This window comes from Dreissena polymorpha, chromosome 6 (assembly GCF_020536995.1).
Source record: "Dreissena polymorpha isolate Duluth1 chromosome 6, UMN_Dpol_1.0, whole genome shotgun sequence".
NCBI lineage: Eukaryota > Metazoa > Mollusca > Bivalvia > Myida > Dreissenidae > Dreissena > Dreissena polymorpha.
The window spans coordinates 99,587,926-99,604,918 of NC_068360.1; the positions used below are offsets into that span (position 1 = coordinate 99,587,926).

Genomic DNA, 16,993 nt, shown 5'->3' on the forward strand with positions numbered 1-16,993 from the left:
CTGTTTAAAGATAAAATTGCAAATGAGGTATAGAAAAATGTCCAATGAAAGTTGTTGACATCCCATAAAGTAGTGGTCGTTCAAAAGTTGAAATAAAATGAGCAAATGGGAAACATTAACTCATTATGCTCTACAAACTAAGTGAGTAGTGTCAAAACAAGAATCGTTACCATATGATATGACATATTATATATATATATATATATATATATATATATATATATATATATATATATATATATATATATATATATATATATATATATATATATATATATATATATATATTAGGGATGGCATCGAATACCAAGATCGGTATTCGAATGTTCGCAAATTCATTCAATCGAATATTCGAATATTCGCATAAAACGGCTGGATTGATTTTACCTTGTTATGTGTTAATTTCCATTGCTTTAAATGCTTTAAATGTTTTCACATAACTCGATGTCAATGACCCCTTTATGTTCAAATAAAGCCTAAACGCAGTACTGGGGATTTATTTAAATATCATAATTAGTGTTCGGTATGATTAAATAAATATCATACAATATTTGAGGGTAAAGTTAACGTCCCGATTTCCCAAAAAAAGTGATGGTAATCTCGGCCTTCGGCTCCAGCTCAAATCCATTCATTCTTGGTTCAGTATTTAAATTAATCTCAGATGTCTTTGATATTTATATATTTTATGATGTCACGTTAAAATGCTTTTTTTAACAATACATGTACATAAGTATTGGTACTTTTATTTCACAAATAAATATACAATATTTCAATACTGTGGTGTATCACTCGAGCGCAATGCTACTTTGTACAATCAACGAGATTTATACAATTTATCAGAATACTATACTACGTTTACGTTTAGTTACTGTCACTATCATTAAATCGGTCCATTTGTCATAGGCGGGCTAAAGAATGATACAAACAAGAAATGTGTTTGTCAGAAACACTATGTCCCCTTTTGCGCCGCTTTGACTTTTTTCTTTGACCTTGAAGGATGACCTTGACCTTCCACCACTCAAAATGTGCAGCTCCATGAGATACACATGCATGCCACATATGAAGTTGCAATCTTCAATTTTGCAAAAGTTATGGCAAATGTTAAAGTTTGACCAAATAGACCAACGTACAGACCAACCGACAGGACAAAAACAATATGTACCCCACTATAGTGGTGGCGGACATAAAAAAAAATTCCAGTGGCTGCATACAGTTTGTATTTGTGACAGAAAAGCGATAGTTACTGTATTACGTTATACTCTCACAGTTCATGCTTTGCAATGGGACGTACTGCTTTAAGCAATTTTGTTATACAAAACAGAACGCATTGTATTGTCAAAAGCACTTCGACCATCGGGTATTGGCAGTTCACAACCGCAACTTGACGCATTTCAAATTACCATATTTGTTTTTAATGGGTGTAATCAAGGGAGTGTTAAGGAACAGGTGGAAGGAAATACACGTTTTCAAAATGTAACAATAGGACCCAAAGTCGCTCACCTGAGATAATAAGATATTATTGGGACAAATCTTCTGACCAAGTTTCATGAAGATCGGAAAATAATTGTGGCCTCTAAAGTGTAAACAAGGGTTTAATATAGCCATAAAAGGAAAAATGCTCAGCCCCCAGGCAGCCATGTTTTTCAACCAACCGGCATCATTTTCGAACTCTTCCAAGATATTATCGGGATTAATCTTCTGACCAAGTTTCATAAAGATCAGGCATTAAATGTGGCATTTAGAGTGTTAACAAGATTTTACTATAGCCATATATAGCAATATAAGGAAAAATGACCCGCCCCTTGGCAGCCATGCTTTTCAAGCAAACGTAACCATTTTTGAACTCATCCAAGATATCATTGAGACCAATCTTCTGACCAAATTTCATGAAGATTGGACAATAAATGTGGCCTCTAGAGAGTTAACAAGGCAAATGTTGACGCCGCACAACGGACGACGGACAAAAGCTCACCATTACCACGTTGTGCTCAGGTGAGCTAAAAAGGCAACTGTTAGAATATACGTTAAATAATTTAGAATTCATTTTTAGTTAATTCTGTTTGATGCATTAACCATACATTAACGCTGATATGCTGATATGGCCTGACACGAATAATTTAATCTCGTTTGTAGTTGTCTACAGCTGTAAATGTTTGGCGGAACAAAATATTGCTTGGAATCAACTATAACGTATTTATTTTCATTAGACGCGAATGAGATTCAAGAAGAAAGCAAAGACCAAGACTAAGATAATTTACAAAAAAGTTAATAAGAAGCAGCTTTAAGCTTATTTTATAAAAAAATAAGTGCAAGTTACCAGGAAGTTATTATTAACACTTAAAAATAAAACCGTATGCAGAGGGGAGGCGGAAAACTACAACGGGCGAGGCATGGTATGGTTTTGCGCAAGGGGGGGTTAGAGGGTTAGGGTTTGGGTTAGTGTTAGGGGTCGGGTTAGGGTTTGGGTTAGCCTAAACCCAACCCTAACCCTAACCGGACCCCTAACCCTTACCCTAACCCTTTTTTTGGGTTATCACCCCTGACCATGCCTCGCCCGTTGTAGTTTTCCGCCTCCCTATGCAGAGTCGTAGATATGTATAACTTGTTTAAAAAGTGTGATACATGTATATATGTTTCAAAAAAAGAGAACATGTTACTTGCCGTTTTTTGTTTTATATTGGCGGAGTCCATGTTATCAGTAGCAGCATCAAACAAAGCTCGGGCAACGTCCGCAGTGCCTACAACAACTCATATTTTATTGTGTTCAGTGTGTTCGCAACAAGACGTCAATAAGTCGATAGTATAAAAACAAATATAGTGTTGAACATATATATTAAGGCATTTTAGAGTGGTCATTAACTTTATGTTTTTACTTTTTTAAATGTCACGTGCAGTCCCCATAAAAAATCTGAATACGTCTTGCAAGCAATATAAAATTACAAAACATTTTCTTAAAATCGTTCGGTTTGGCAAATCAATAAACCTATTGATATGAACTTTGCTTTTGAATTATGACGTACAATTAGTAAAATCATAGATTTCAGTCAAAATCTTTAGGCACTAGTTATTTAAGAATATCAAATTCACATCGCTAAACATAACGTAAAATCAGGCATAATAGGAATTATAAGCCGATAAGGTATAATAAGTCACCCTTATGGTTGACAATTTGTCATAAATGTTACATACATAAGAAACAGATCAAATTGACCAAAACATATGAACTTGTTTATAATTATTGAACAGCTATTAGCATCTTCACTTCATGCTTCAATACCTTTGCATTGATATAATTTCACAATATTTATCCATCCCTTCGCATACAGTATTTGTTGGTATAACTGTTGGAATCTCTGCTTCTCCAAGGTAACGTTTATCATTCCGGGTAGTTTGTGTGAGAGTTGATAGATGACGGTAAGAGCTTTTGGTACATAGGCATAGATGAAATATTCTTGCTGAAGTCGAAAAAACATAACGTATAAAAATCTGTCAACACATTCTTAAGCATATCATTCTCCAACGTATATATTTCAATAAAAACTTTGGTAAACAAGAGCACCGCCTTGCGGGTGCAGACCGCTCATCTATTTTCTTTTTAAAGGTGAAGGGACTCTCATTTTCAATCACAAAGGAGGGAGGGGTGGAGTGAAGAGCGGTGCATTGTGTGGGGGTGTGGACATTTATTACATTTTCTTCCAAAAATGCGAAAAAAAAGGGAAAAAAATCGGGGTGGGGGGGTGGGGGGGATTCTTGGGTGCGATGGTTGGACGGTATTTCAAACATAAAATAATAAAAATAAATATTTGTGTTTTTTAACCGTTTCATAAAAAAAATTGGGGGGGGGTGAGGTGGGAGGTATAGTGTGAGGGTGTGGTGGTAATTTGTGAGATGATCTTAAAAAAAAAAATAGGGGGGGATTCGGGTGGGGGGAGGGGGGGTGGGGGGGATTATTGGGTGCGATGGTTGGACGGTATTTCAAACATAAAATAATCAAAATAAATAGTTTTGTTTTTTAACCGTTTAAAAAAAAAATTGGGGAGGGGGTGGGGTGGGGGGTATAGTGTGAGGGTGTGGTGGTCATTTGTGAGATGATCTTAAAAAAAAAAAAAAAAAAAAAAAAAATAGGGGGGGGGGGTTGGGGGGGGCACGGGCGATGGTTTGGGTGGAGTCTATTGTGGTATGTCAGGTAAGAGTAGTTTTGTCAAAGTATCAATCAAATCTAATCATAAATAAAGAAGTTATGGCAATTTTAGAGAAATTTAATAATTTGACCTTGAGAGTCAAGGTCATTCAAAGGTCAAGGTAAAATTCAACTTGCCAGGTACAGTAACCTCATGATAGCATGAAAGTATTTGAAGTTTGAAAGCAATAGCCTTGATACTTAAGAAGTAAAGTGGATCGAAACACAAAATTTAACCATATATTCAAAGTTACTAAGTCAAAAAAGGGCCATAATTCCGTAAAAATGACATCCAGAGTTATGCAACTTGTCCTTTTACTGTACCCTTATGATAGTTTGCGAGTGTTCCAAGTATGAAAGCAATATCTATGATACTTTAGGGGTAAAGTGGACCAAAACACAAAACTTAACCAAACTTTCAATTTTCTAAGTATAAAGGGCCCATAATTCCGTCCAAATGCCAGTCAGAGTTACATAACTTTGCCTGCACAGTCCCCTTACGGTAGTTAATAAGTGTTGCAAGTATGAAAGCAATAGCTTTGATACTTAAGGAATAAAATGGACCTTAACACAAAACTTAACCAAAATTTTCAATTTTCTAAGTATAAAAAGGGCACATAGTTCTGTCAAAATGCACGCCAGAGTTATCTAACTTTGCCTGCCCAGTCCCCTCATGATAGTAAGTAAGTGTACCAAGTTTGAATGCAATAGCATTGATACTTTCTGAAAAAAGTGGACCTAAACGCAAAACTTAACCAAAATTTTCAATTTTCTAAGTATAAAAAGGGCACATAATTCAGTCAAAATGCACGCCAGAGTTATCTTACTTTGCCTGCCCAGTCCCCTCATGATAGTAAGTAAATGTACCAAGTTTGAATGCAATAGCATTGATACTTTCTGAGAAAAGTGGACCTAAACGCAAAACTTAACCGGACGCCGACGCCGACGCCAAGGTGATGACAATAGCTCATAATTTTTTTCAAAAAATAGATGAGCTAATAAAACAATATACGCGGTTTATTTTATTTTTGAAAATGGTGCAATTGTCAACACATCTTATCAACACAACGGACATATACGACTTCCATTAGCCTCACACTATTTTTGTATTGCATTTTGATAATTTATTGCAATATTGGAAAGGGCGGAAAGTAAGATAACTCATAAGTTATATCTTATTTAAATATAAGGGCGATAATCAGTTTTATTTTAACAAAGCAGTTATAAAAAATGCAGTTATATATAATTATGTGAAATTTAGCTGCTTCATTTTGAATTATAAAATCAATTAAATAGATGACTTTATTAGCATGAGTACTTAATACAAATAACAATTTTAACTGTTTACATCATCCATCTTTATTTTGTAGATGTTCACTTTGTAATGGTCTTCATTTCCACCCTTGTCCATTTGAAACCCATTTTGCTCCACAACTTCTAATGAAACCTGTTTACGTTCTGATTCGCTTGAAGTTGACTTGATTTCACTGATTCGTATTTCGCCAGTTTTAGGTAAAACCAGCTCACATGTTTCAGGTATAACAAGCAGGAATTTGTCGATCAAACACTTATTTGCATTTTGATATTCATTGCACTTGTTTGGAAGATGTTGTTCAATATCTGAAAAAAATACAATGTATACGTGTAACTGGCCATCCTACTTAAAATTCAGGATAAATGAAATGTAAAGCATATATACAGTTGCGTGGAGTTTGCTGATATTATTTGGCCATCGAAAATTGACTGTAATTGATTGTTATAATGATCAGCTCTTAACTACATTCCATAAATATATTTAACGGGGATGTTAAATAAAATAAGAACCCCTCAAATTAAAGTTTGTATGTGAGAAAACACAGAATAAGTGACCTAAATGTAGGTATATTTATAATTACTTCCATAAGTAGTATTACCTTTTACCGCATATCTCATGAAGTGTGATATGTCGGAGAAGACCAATCCAGGGTGTAGGTCTTTCAGCAAATCCACCAAATGTGCTTTAACATGTATGTATAAACAAGAGATGTGTTTGTCAGAAACACAATGCCCCCTATTGCGCCGCTTTGAAATAAAATTACTTCCCTTGGATTGTATTGTTTGATTTTTTACCTTGAAGGATGACCTTGACCTTTCACCACTTAAAATGTGCAGCTTCACGAGATACACATGCATGCCAAATATCAAGTTGCTATCTTCAATATTCAAAAAGTTATGACCAAACTTTAACGAAGGTTAAAGTTTTGGTTAAAGTTTTGGGACACACAATGAATGAATGACAGACAGACAGACAGGCCAAAAACAATACACCCCCGATCTTTCGATCCGGGGGCATAACAAATGTAGATAAAATCGTTACTTGAAAATATAAGAAAGTTGTATGAAAGATAAGTTGATTACAATCATTTTCGATGGTTAAAACAAGTATTTTTGAAATATATCAGGTTATGCGCTTGTAAGAAAATACATTTGCATTAAGCATGATAATAAGTATAATGTCATTGTCACCATATTCTTAAATTTTAAGCACAATTCAATATTGAACATAAATATAAGACAGTCCATATCGCTTCACCATCGTATATATTTTCCAAAAAATGAAATAACGTACAACGTGTCACAGCAATTATAGAAATTTACGCCATTCATATTATGTTGTCAAATACATAAACATAAAACAATTCTCAAGAACAAAGTATCGTATGCAGCCATGCTGCCAATAAGCAGCTTAAATTTGTTTGAAGCTGGCCATATGTGATCATATTAGCTATGATTGGCGCCTTTTAGCACCGGCTCAAACGTAAATTTACCTTAAATTGACGAGACTCCATGCTCTTGAAAATATAATATAATTAATATTTATAGTTCGGGATATGTACAACTAGGGTCATTTTTAAAAAAAATTTATATATGAAGTATCAATGCCGTGAAATTATATTTTTTTGTAAGAAAGTAACATTTACGTTAATGGAAATATCCTGCAACATAAATGAGAATAATAAAGCTACGCTACTTTGGACGACTATTTACAGCCACCAAACGCCAACTGTTGTGCAATAATGCTCAAAGAAGGTTTATTAAAAAATAATTTATTGTTGCTCCTTTACATACAAGTCGAAACACACTACGAAACTAGATTAAAAAAAGAAAATTGTTAAAATGTCGGTTCTTATTTAAAACATTCAAGAAGCTGTTTACATAATGGCATGTGTCTTTCTAAGTGGCCCCTCCCCGATTTGTTGTTTATTAACTCTACGTGCAAAAGGCAGTTATTACTTTGTGTTAGTGTTCCACGTGTTGTTATTAATATGAACGAAGAACATGTATCACTTCAAAATATTCCAATGTTCAACATTTGTAACGCTTTATGCCTGAATTAATTTTAATGTTTAATTGCGTATAATAGACACTTAAAGTTGAGTATGTTTCTATGCATGTAGGTTTATTTCGATTCCTTACATACATTGTTATTTTTTTTTTTGTGAAATTTATAAATATTTTAAATTTGTCAATTCGTCAATCTGTGGGTTTGTCCCGTTGTTTTAATATTTAAAAGTACAGTTCGCATTTCAGCACGTATACAGAAAGGGCAACAATCCTACCAAAATAACAGCAAAAAGATGATAAGAGACGTGTGTAACATATTTGTGCATGTTGGATTTATTTACAGACCAATTTCTTTTTTTCCAACAATAATATTACGGCGGTCTTACTGTTAATATATTTTTCATCAAACAGCATTGGGTTTAAAACACATTGAAACTCTTTCCGTTTGTGAAAACTATTGTTATTTATGAAAATGTTTTGAAATCAAATAATGGTAATGTACTTATTGGTATAGTTAAGGGTCAACACATGCTGTCGCGTGTATCGAAACGACACAATAAGTTATCGCAAAACGTGTATTTGAAGTCCGATTTTAAAAGCTTTATTTTTGTTACTCAGACATTTATAAGAATTAAACATGTCTTTTATCGTAAAGCGTTGACTATGGCTTTAACATGATTACATCAATAATCAGTATGCAGTTACGTATCACGTTATTTAAATATAACATCAACATGCAAACGCAAGTTGAAAAATAATATACCTTTGATTGTTGAATAAATCATCGCAACAAGAGTGACGACGCCTAAAACTAATAAAGCTTTGGCGGCACGGTTTATGTGGGACCATCCTTTGGTGTGCATGTAATTAACGAAATAGCATGACAAACAACAATACACGTCTGTGTGCATGGTTATTTTAAATAGTTAGATTAAGCTTCATTAATAAATACAAATAAACCTAACAAACGGCCCACAGTATAAAACATGTTGGAAAATATATGCCACTCATTGTTATTACTTATAGATAGTAATGATATAGGTTTTACGCTACTGGTGAATACATAATAATATGAATATTACAAAGGGTAATAATTCGAAACATGTTAAAAGACATTCGCATTACACTTCCTTTCAATAACAATGTGCTACCTATGAATGAAACAGTTCATAGCTTTTACAATTTTCGAGATACGCCGCGGGCAATATTTGAACAAATAAATAATCAAGCGAAAATATATAACCATACTGTTGGCGTTTATGTGTAGCATTATCCATTATAAAATCTATCGACATGTGCGATTTCAAGTTTATACGTTTTACAACTATCGAGACGTGACGTAAGGAAATGAAATAGCGACCTTAACAAGCAACTAGCAATTTCAAAAAGCATTCAACTTCACCAACTGAAAACTTCCAGCACACTTTCGTGTCAGAAGGAACTACCGAACGCCCAGACATAACATCAATACCAACTACCCAACACAGAGGAGCCTCGAGCATTTTTAAATACATTAACATGTGTATTCGGAAGGTAAAACATGTATACAATGTATACTCTTAGTTATTTGTGGATAAATTAAAGAAAAGACTGTTTGCGCATAAAGCGCAAGAAATACACATTGGTAATTCTTTCATAATTTCATCAGCCATGGCGTTATGTTGCGATCTTAATTTGGTGGACCACGTATGGTCCGGCACGCGACACATCGTCTATTCATGGGGATAGTCATGTAAAGCGTTATCAATATTATTCGGTCAAGAGACGGGCGACTTGCTGAACATTTTTAAGAAACAAACATGTTTGAAACTACAGACCGCGCATACGTCACCAACTAACTAACGACCAGCAAATAAATGATCCTAAATAACTCATGACATCATTAGTATCTGAATACGATTGTTGCATTCGAACATACGTATTGTCAAAAGATACTAATATGAAAAGCAACTGTAGACAACATTGGCTAACAGCATGGTCATGTTCCTACTCAACGTTCTGTTAATTAGGATATATTTATATTATAACAAGATTAATATAAAATTGTGAAAACATTACCTTCTTCGCATCGTTCATCAATTTGAGGCATTAACATGACGGCAACAACGAAGAACAAGCCAGAAACAAGCATCGCTTTGAGACATCCCTTATTTCTGTAACACGCTGTTTAGAGAAATTGTACAATAGTACAATATAAATACTATGTTCATATTTGTGCAACCCAATTCAAATATATTAAATACATATGCGTATGTGATTTATTTTAGCACTCAATAGTTCTTGTGTGACTTAAATATAACGATTTGGAGTTAAAAGTGATGACACGTGATAGTATAACCAGATCTACACAATATCATACATTTGTAATCCTGTAATCAAGTCAATTTCGATAATGCTGAGGGTAATTCGCAAAATTAAACGTATTGTTTATTAGCAGCATGACACCGAATCATATATTTATTGAATAGCTATACCAACGTGGTATATCCTAAACAAGACCAACAAGTTTTTACTTTGTACCAGCGAACAATATTGACGTACTGACGGGAGGACGCTCATACGTATTCGGAGATGGAAGGCTAACCTTAAGCCATATCCTGTAAATTTGGAAGCGGACTCGAAAGATAAAGAAGGTTAATTTACTGTAGTTTATATAGTAATTTATAAAAGCTGCCCGTTACTTACCAGGCTTTCCATATTGACATTGTACATGGCATCCATCGCGCTTAAATAATATTACCACGTAGATACAATCAAATACCCAAATGATCACCCCGAATATTCCGATGGCCAACCCGCTAATGCATACTTCGGTCCAACCTGTTCAATGTAGGGAAAAAAATATAGTAATTTGCGAAAGATTCGTATTGGCAAACAATCATCTGAATCACATCAAGACTGACAATAAACATAATGTTTAAAATCGGCGACAACTCAAACATAACGGATTAGTGTTTAATTATGTTCAAAGAATTTAATAGTATTAATAATATCATAGAGTTTTATGTTCAGGTATATGTAACGACCTGTCATCAGAGCCATTACTTGGCATTCATGGTGCTTAGCACACGGAGCAGCAATATATTTAAAGCAAGTTTAAAATGATACGGGATTAAAGTGCACTTCTTTTAACTGAAATTAATATTTCTAGATTGATTAATCTTATGACATTATTTATATTTTACAGTAATATTGCTTGACGAATGGCTAACTGTGGAATCGTTGATTGTTTCAAAAACAATTTAATGTCTTTCAATGTTTTACTTAAGATTGTTTATCAATAGAGAAATTATGAAAAACGTTAGAAATGTGATTAACTGTTTTGCACACATACATATTCTCCTGCATCTGCACATCAAATGCCAAAATTGAGTAATCTTAAATATATAAACAAGAGCACCGCATAACGGGTGCCACGCTCGGCTGCGAAAGCTTGTCAGATTTTTTTTTAGAGGTCACAGTGACCTTGACCTTTGACCTATTGACCCAACAAGAGATGTGTTCGTCAGAAACACAATGTCCCCTACTGTGCCGCTTTGAAATAAAATTTCTATTCAACATATCAGGTATAGATATCATCTCCCTTTAAAGCTTATTACTTCCCTTGGATTTTGTTCAATCCAACGCGGGGGGGGGGGGTCTGTAGACAGTCAAAAATGACGAAGTCAGACATCACTGACAACCAAGGCCTGTAGTTTATCAAAGAGATCATAGCCAGAGTTCATCATGTATCTATGGACATAAGTCCACTGGTATTTAATAAAAACTAGCATTCACAAATTAGAACAGATAAGAAATGATAATTATATCAATAAAAAAACTTTTAAAAATCAATAATATGAGTTATAAATAATCAAAATAAGAAATCTGTACAGTAACTGTGAAAAGAACTTAAATTCTTGGTAAGGAAATATATAATATGAGATTTATAATTATATAAATTACTTCCCTTGAAAATAATTGTCTCTAACAAAATGTCTATTTTAGTAGCAAATAATTAAAAGCCACTACCGTGACTGTAGATTCACCACTCAATATGTGCAGCTCCATGAGATACACGTGCATGCCAAATATCAAGTTGATATGTTCAATATTGAATAATTATCTCCCTTTAAAGCTTATTACTTCCCTTGAATTTGTATTTTTGATCTTAGACCTTGAAGGATGACTTTTACCTTGACCTTTCACCACGATGTGTTTGTCAGAAACACAATGCCACCTCCTGCCCCGCTTTGATTTATTTAACAAAAATATATACGTTGGCAGGTCAGATAATTATGTCCATTGAAAGCTTATTACTTCCCTTGGATTTGTTTTTTCGACCCTAGACCTAGAAGGATGATATTCACCTTGAAATTTTACCACTCAAAATGTGCAGCTCCATGAGATACACATGCATGCCAAATATCAAATTGCTATCTTCAATATTTAACAAGTGCTGCTTGTAAAACATGCATGCCCCCATATGGGCTGTCAGTTGTAGTGGCAGCCATTGTGTAAATACGTTTTTTGTCACTGTGACCTTGACTTTTGACCTAATGTTAGTTATCATCCGGAAACCATTGTACTATTTCGAGTCACTGTGACCTTGACCTTTGACCTAGTGACATGAAAATCAATAGGGGTCATCTGCCAGTCATGATCAATGTACCTATGAAGTTTCATGATCCTAGGCGTAAGCATTTTTGAGTTATCATCCGGAAACCATTTTACTATTTCGAGTCACTGTGACCTTGACCTTTGACCTTGTGACCTAACAAGAGCTGTCAGAGGACAGCGCGCTCGACTATTCGAGTGCTTGACAGTATAACGTAAGCCATCATGGGGAAATTGTTCATATTCAATAATTTATTAGACGATCTTTCAAAAATAAAAAAAGGAAAAAAAAAAATTTTTTTTTGGGGGGGGGGGGGGGGTAGGGGGGTAGGGGGTAGGGGGTGAGAGGGGTTAAATGTGGGGTGGGGTAATTTATTAGATGTTTAAAAAACATGGGGGTGGGGGGTAGGGGGGAGTAAGAGGGGGGTATAATGTGGTGTTTGGTAATTTATTAGATGTTTAAAACAATATATTTTTTTTGGGGGGTGCGGAGTTAGGGGAGTGGGGTGAGAGGGGGTATGATGTGGGGTGTGGTAATTTAAAGATGTTTAAAAACAAATATTTTTTTGGGGGGTATGGGGGGGCTAGAAGGGTGGGGGTGAGAGGGGGTATAATGTGGGCTGTGGTAATTTATTAGATGTTTAAAAAAATCCTTTTGTTTGGGGGGTGGGGGGTAAGGGGGAGTGAGAGGGGGGTATAATGTGGGGTGTGGTAATTTATTAGATGTTTAAAAAAATATTATTTTTTTTTGGGGGGGGTGGGGGGAAGGGGGGTAGGGGGGAGTGATAGGGGGTATAATGTGGGGTGTGGTAATTTATTAGATGTTTAAACAAAAAAAAATTTTTTTTTGGGAGGGGGGGGTAGGGGGGTGGGGTTGAGAGGGGGTAAAATGTTGGGTGTGGTAATTTATTAGATGTTTAAAAAAATATTTTTTTTTTGGGGGGGTGGGTGGGGGGAAGGGGGGTAGGGGGGAGTGAGAGGGGGTATAATGTGGGGTGTGGTAATTTATTAGATGTTTAAACAAAAAAAAATTTTTGGGGGGGGTAGGGGGGGTGGGGTTGAGAGGGGGTAAAATGTGGGGTGTGGTAATTTATTAGATGTTGGAAAAAAATTGGGGGGTGGGGGTGGTAGGTGGGGGGGGGGGTAGGGGGGAGTGAGAGGGGGTATAATGTGGGGGTGTGGTAATTAATAGATGTTTAAAAACAATTTTTTTTTTGGGGGGGGGGGTGGGAAATAGGGGGGATGGGGGGTGAGAGAGGGGTATAATGTGGGTGTGGTAATTTATTAGATGTTTAAAAAAAATGGGGGGTGGGGGTTGAGAGGGGGGTATAATGGGGGTGTGGTAATTTAATAGATATTTAAACATATTTTTTTTTTTGGGGGGGTGGGGAGGTAGGGGGAGAGAGAGGGGGGGTATAATGTGTGGTATGGTAATTTATTAGATGTTTAAAAAATAATTTGTTTTTGGGGGGTTGGGGGGTAGGGGGGAGTGAGAGAGAGGTATAATATGGGGTGTGGTAATTTATTAGATGTTAAAAAAAATTGAGAGGGAGGTGAGGTGGGGTAGGGGGGGTGGGGGTGAGAGGGGGGTATAATGTGGGGTGTGGGGTGTGGTAATTTATTAGACGATGTTTAAAAAATGTGGGGGGTGAGGTTGGGGGGAAGGGATTCTGGTAGGGGCGTGGGGTATTGTTTGGGTGGAATCCATTGTGGTATTCAGGTAAGTGTTGTTTTGTCAAAGTAATAATAAAATGTGATCATAAAAAATAAGAAATGATCTCAAACTGACATGAACAAATATCCTCTATTTATTAAACATGAACTTTAAACTTATTGCATTTGTTTCCCCTGTATATAAGAAAGATATAATAGTGTATTACCTCCCATGTCCTGCTTATATTTATATTAATCAACAAAATTAAACATTAACACAATATTTAATATACAACATATACAAAAAAATCATATTCTGATAATATTTTTACTGATCCTTTTTATTTTACTCAAATGATGATGTTTCATTGGACTGATAATTATAGATTTAGGATTACAGACCAGTTGCTTCAGTAATATTGTTCAGAGTTCGCCCTGTTGGCCTTGTATGCGTTCTTGAGTTATCATCCAAAAAACATTTTACTATTTCGGGTCACCGTGACCTTGACCTAGTGACCTCAAAATCAATAGGGGTCATCTGCGAGTCATGATCAATGTACCTATGAAGTTTCATGATCCTTGGCCCAAGCGTTCTTGAGTTAGCATCCGGAAACCACCTGGTGGACGGACCGACCGACAGACCAACCGACATGTGCAAAGCAATATACCCCTTCTTCTTCGAAGGGGGGCATAAAAAAGTAATGGGCCATGTTAAGGCTTTAGCACGACGCCTACGGCGGACGGCGGACGACGAGCTGGCTTTGACAATAGCTCGGGTTTTCTCATAAAACAGTCGAGCTAAAAATGGCTCGCCCCTTGGCAGCCATGTTTTTCAAGCAAACGTAACCATTTTCGAAATCATCTACGATATCATTGAGAACAATCTTCTGACCAAATTTCATGAAGATTGGAAAATAAATGTGGCCTCTAAAGAGTTAACAAGGCAAATGTTGATGGCGCACGACAGACGACGCACGACGGACAAAAAGCGATCACAAAAGCTCACCATGAGCATGTTGTGCTCAGGTGAGCTAATAAATTCCCACTTTTAACACACAGGCGGTTCTTGACCTAATTTCACGTACACTAAATGCCGTACGAGCATATAAAATCGATTTTAGAATGTGTTCATCAATAAGTTACATATGAAAACCGCATATGTGATTGTGTAGAATTCAATTCGTCAATTAAGTTTATATAATTTATAATTTCTCTTACATTTCACTTCCTAAATGTTCATAAATAAATTATTCCTTTTCAATCATTACATTTAAAGTTCATCCAAGCGAAATTCACAATTATTCAAATAAGCATTGATCGTTAAATATGAAGCCTGTACAGATTCTGCAGATAGTTATAACGTATTAAGGTACCAGTTGACTTCTTAGGAAACTGGATACTAGTTATTTGCAAAAGCTCGGCAATGTTGGTTTGACCTGTCATAAGGATTATACGTTAGTCAATTAAATGCCATCATACAATAAGAAGAATTATAACAGAGATATGCAAATGTGTACAAGATACACAGCTGACTTTAAGCAGGTATATTTAGGGACATTGTTCATTGTATTCACCCTACCGAACAGAGGAGTGGTAAACCGAAAGCTAGTTCCCTCCACAAGCACAAAAACATGTAAGAGAGCTTCAATGAGGAAGGGCAAACACGTACAATCTCGAAAGAGGCACATACACATACACACACAAACATAAAAACATACGCATGGCGCACACATGCTTTCGCTCGTTTATCCACACTGATTCATGAAAACACACAAAGGGACGTACGCAGGTACACATGCGCGCAATCATATGCGAGCACACAAACATACACACACACACATGCACGCGCGCGCGCACGCAAACACACACGCACTCACACGCACATACACACTGTTTAACTTCTTCCGGATATTTAAAAAACTTAGTTTATATGATATGATACAATCCCTATTATTTACCACTATAGTTCCTGAGTATATTTTGTCAACTTGAACATGTATTTTTTTTTTCAAATATAGCCCTTACAGAGTTTTTACCTGTATGTTGCTCTAAAAAGTCAATGATAGTGAAAAGCGTTTTATCCGTGTTAACGTTAAAGGAATACGTTTTAGTGTCATATTGAAGGAGGGAGGTAACGCTTTTGTCATTTCGTTGCTAGTTATGTAGAGTTGCCGATCTTGAAACGCTTGATTTAATGACTAATACATGGAGAGGAGGGTACGATACAACCAATATAACATGTTTTATGATGTGATTCCTGGAATAGCTGCGTGCTTTTTTATCAATAAGACAACAATCATAGACCAACATGAATACTTGAATGTAGATGCAGGATTCTGAAAAGTATTTTTACAAGCGTTTCCTCCATAAATAGAACACTTTTAACATTGCAAAAAGGGTTTTCGGATCTCAAAATTCGTAACCCTAACCAACGTATTCCGTTCCAGTATCATGTGTTTACACTATCCTGCATGTTTTAAACAACCATAATTGAATAGTAGTTCGTAGCAACAACATTAAATAAAACGACAACAAAATAAACAACACCATATACCTCCAGGTTTTCGAGTTGTCATATCTGTCGTAGGTGCAGAAGTTGTTGAAACTTAAACAAAAGGAGACACATAAAGCAACGATTCATTATACTTGTTTAAGCATAGCATTTTAATCGAATAATTGTCAAAACTGTCCTGATCATCCGTTTCCCCTCACAATTGTTATGTTGTATTATTCGAAAATGGGAATGAATCTTGTAAGAACATGGTACAGTCATTTTTTTTTTAATTATTTTACCGCGCTATCTATTAAATATATTTATTTATTTTAAATAAGCCGACATTCGCTCGCTGTTATTAGTGAATTTTTATGAACAAAATCATTACTTTTATAGAAAACGGTTTACTATGCAAGAAACAAACAGTAGTACCTGAGTATTGTACGCATTTTGTGATTTTCCCTGCACCATTGAATTTAGAACAACTGTAGTTTCCCGGCGTTATTCTATTTGATGTTATTATGGCAACGTACACACCCGTTAAATCTTCATTCGTAGACATTTTGTACACACCTGTGCTCGCTGGATTAAGAGGACAAACAAATCCAAAAATATCTAAGCACTCTCCTATGTGTACGGATCCATTAAAACAGTGTACGTATTTATTTTCGTTATTTACCCATGTGAACTTATATTCCATCCAAACATGGTTTATAGGCCCATCAACGAATTCTGTGCATGTTCCT

At 35.5% G+C, this 16,993-nt stretch overlaps 1 protein-coding gene across 1 annotated transcript; it reads right to left on the minus strand.

Annotated features, from left to right (window-relative positions):
- Positions 1-2,117: 2,117 nt before the first annotated feature.
- LOC127835940 (uncharacterized) lies at positions 2,118-16,993 on the minus strand. Its single transcript, XM_052362360.1, has 10 exons — positions 16,680-16,993; positions 16,308-16,358; positions 10,190-10,324; positions 9,563-9,667; positions 8,268-8,354; positions 6,094-6,177; positions 5,529-5,800; positions 3,278-3,455; positions 2,658-2,738; positions 2,118-2,143 (listed from the first exon to the last, which is right to left on the minus strand). Exons 1-10 carry the CDS (start codon positions 16,945-16,947, stop codon positions 2,118-2,120), a joined length of 1,287 nt encoding a protein of 428 aa, XP_052218320.1. The 5' UTR covers positions 16,948-16,993.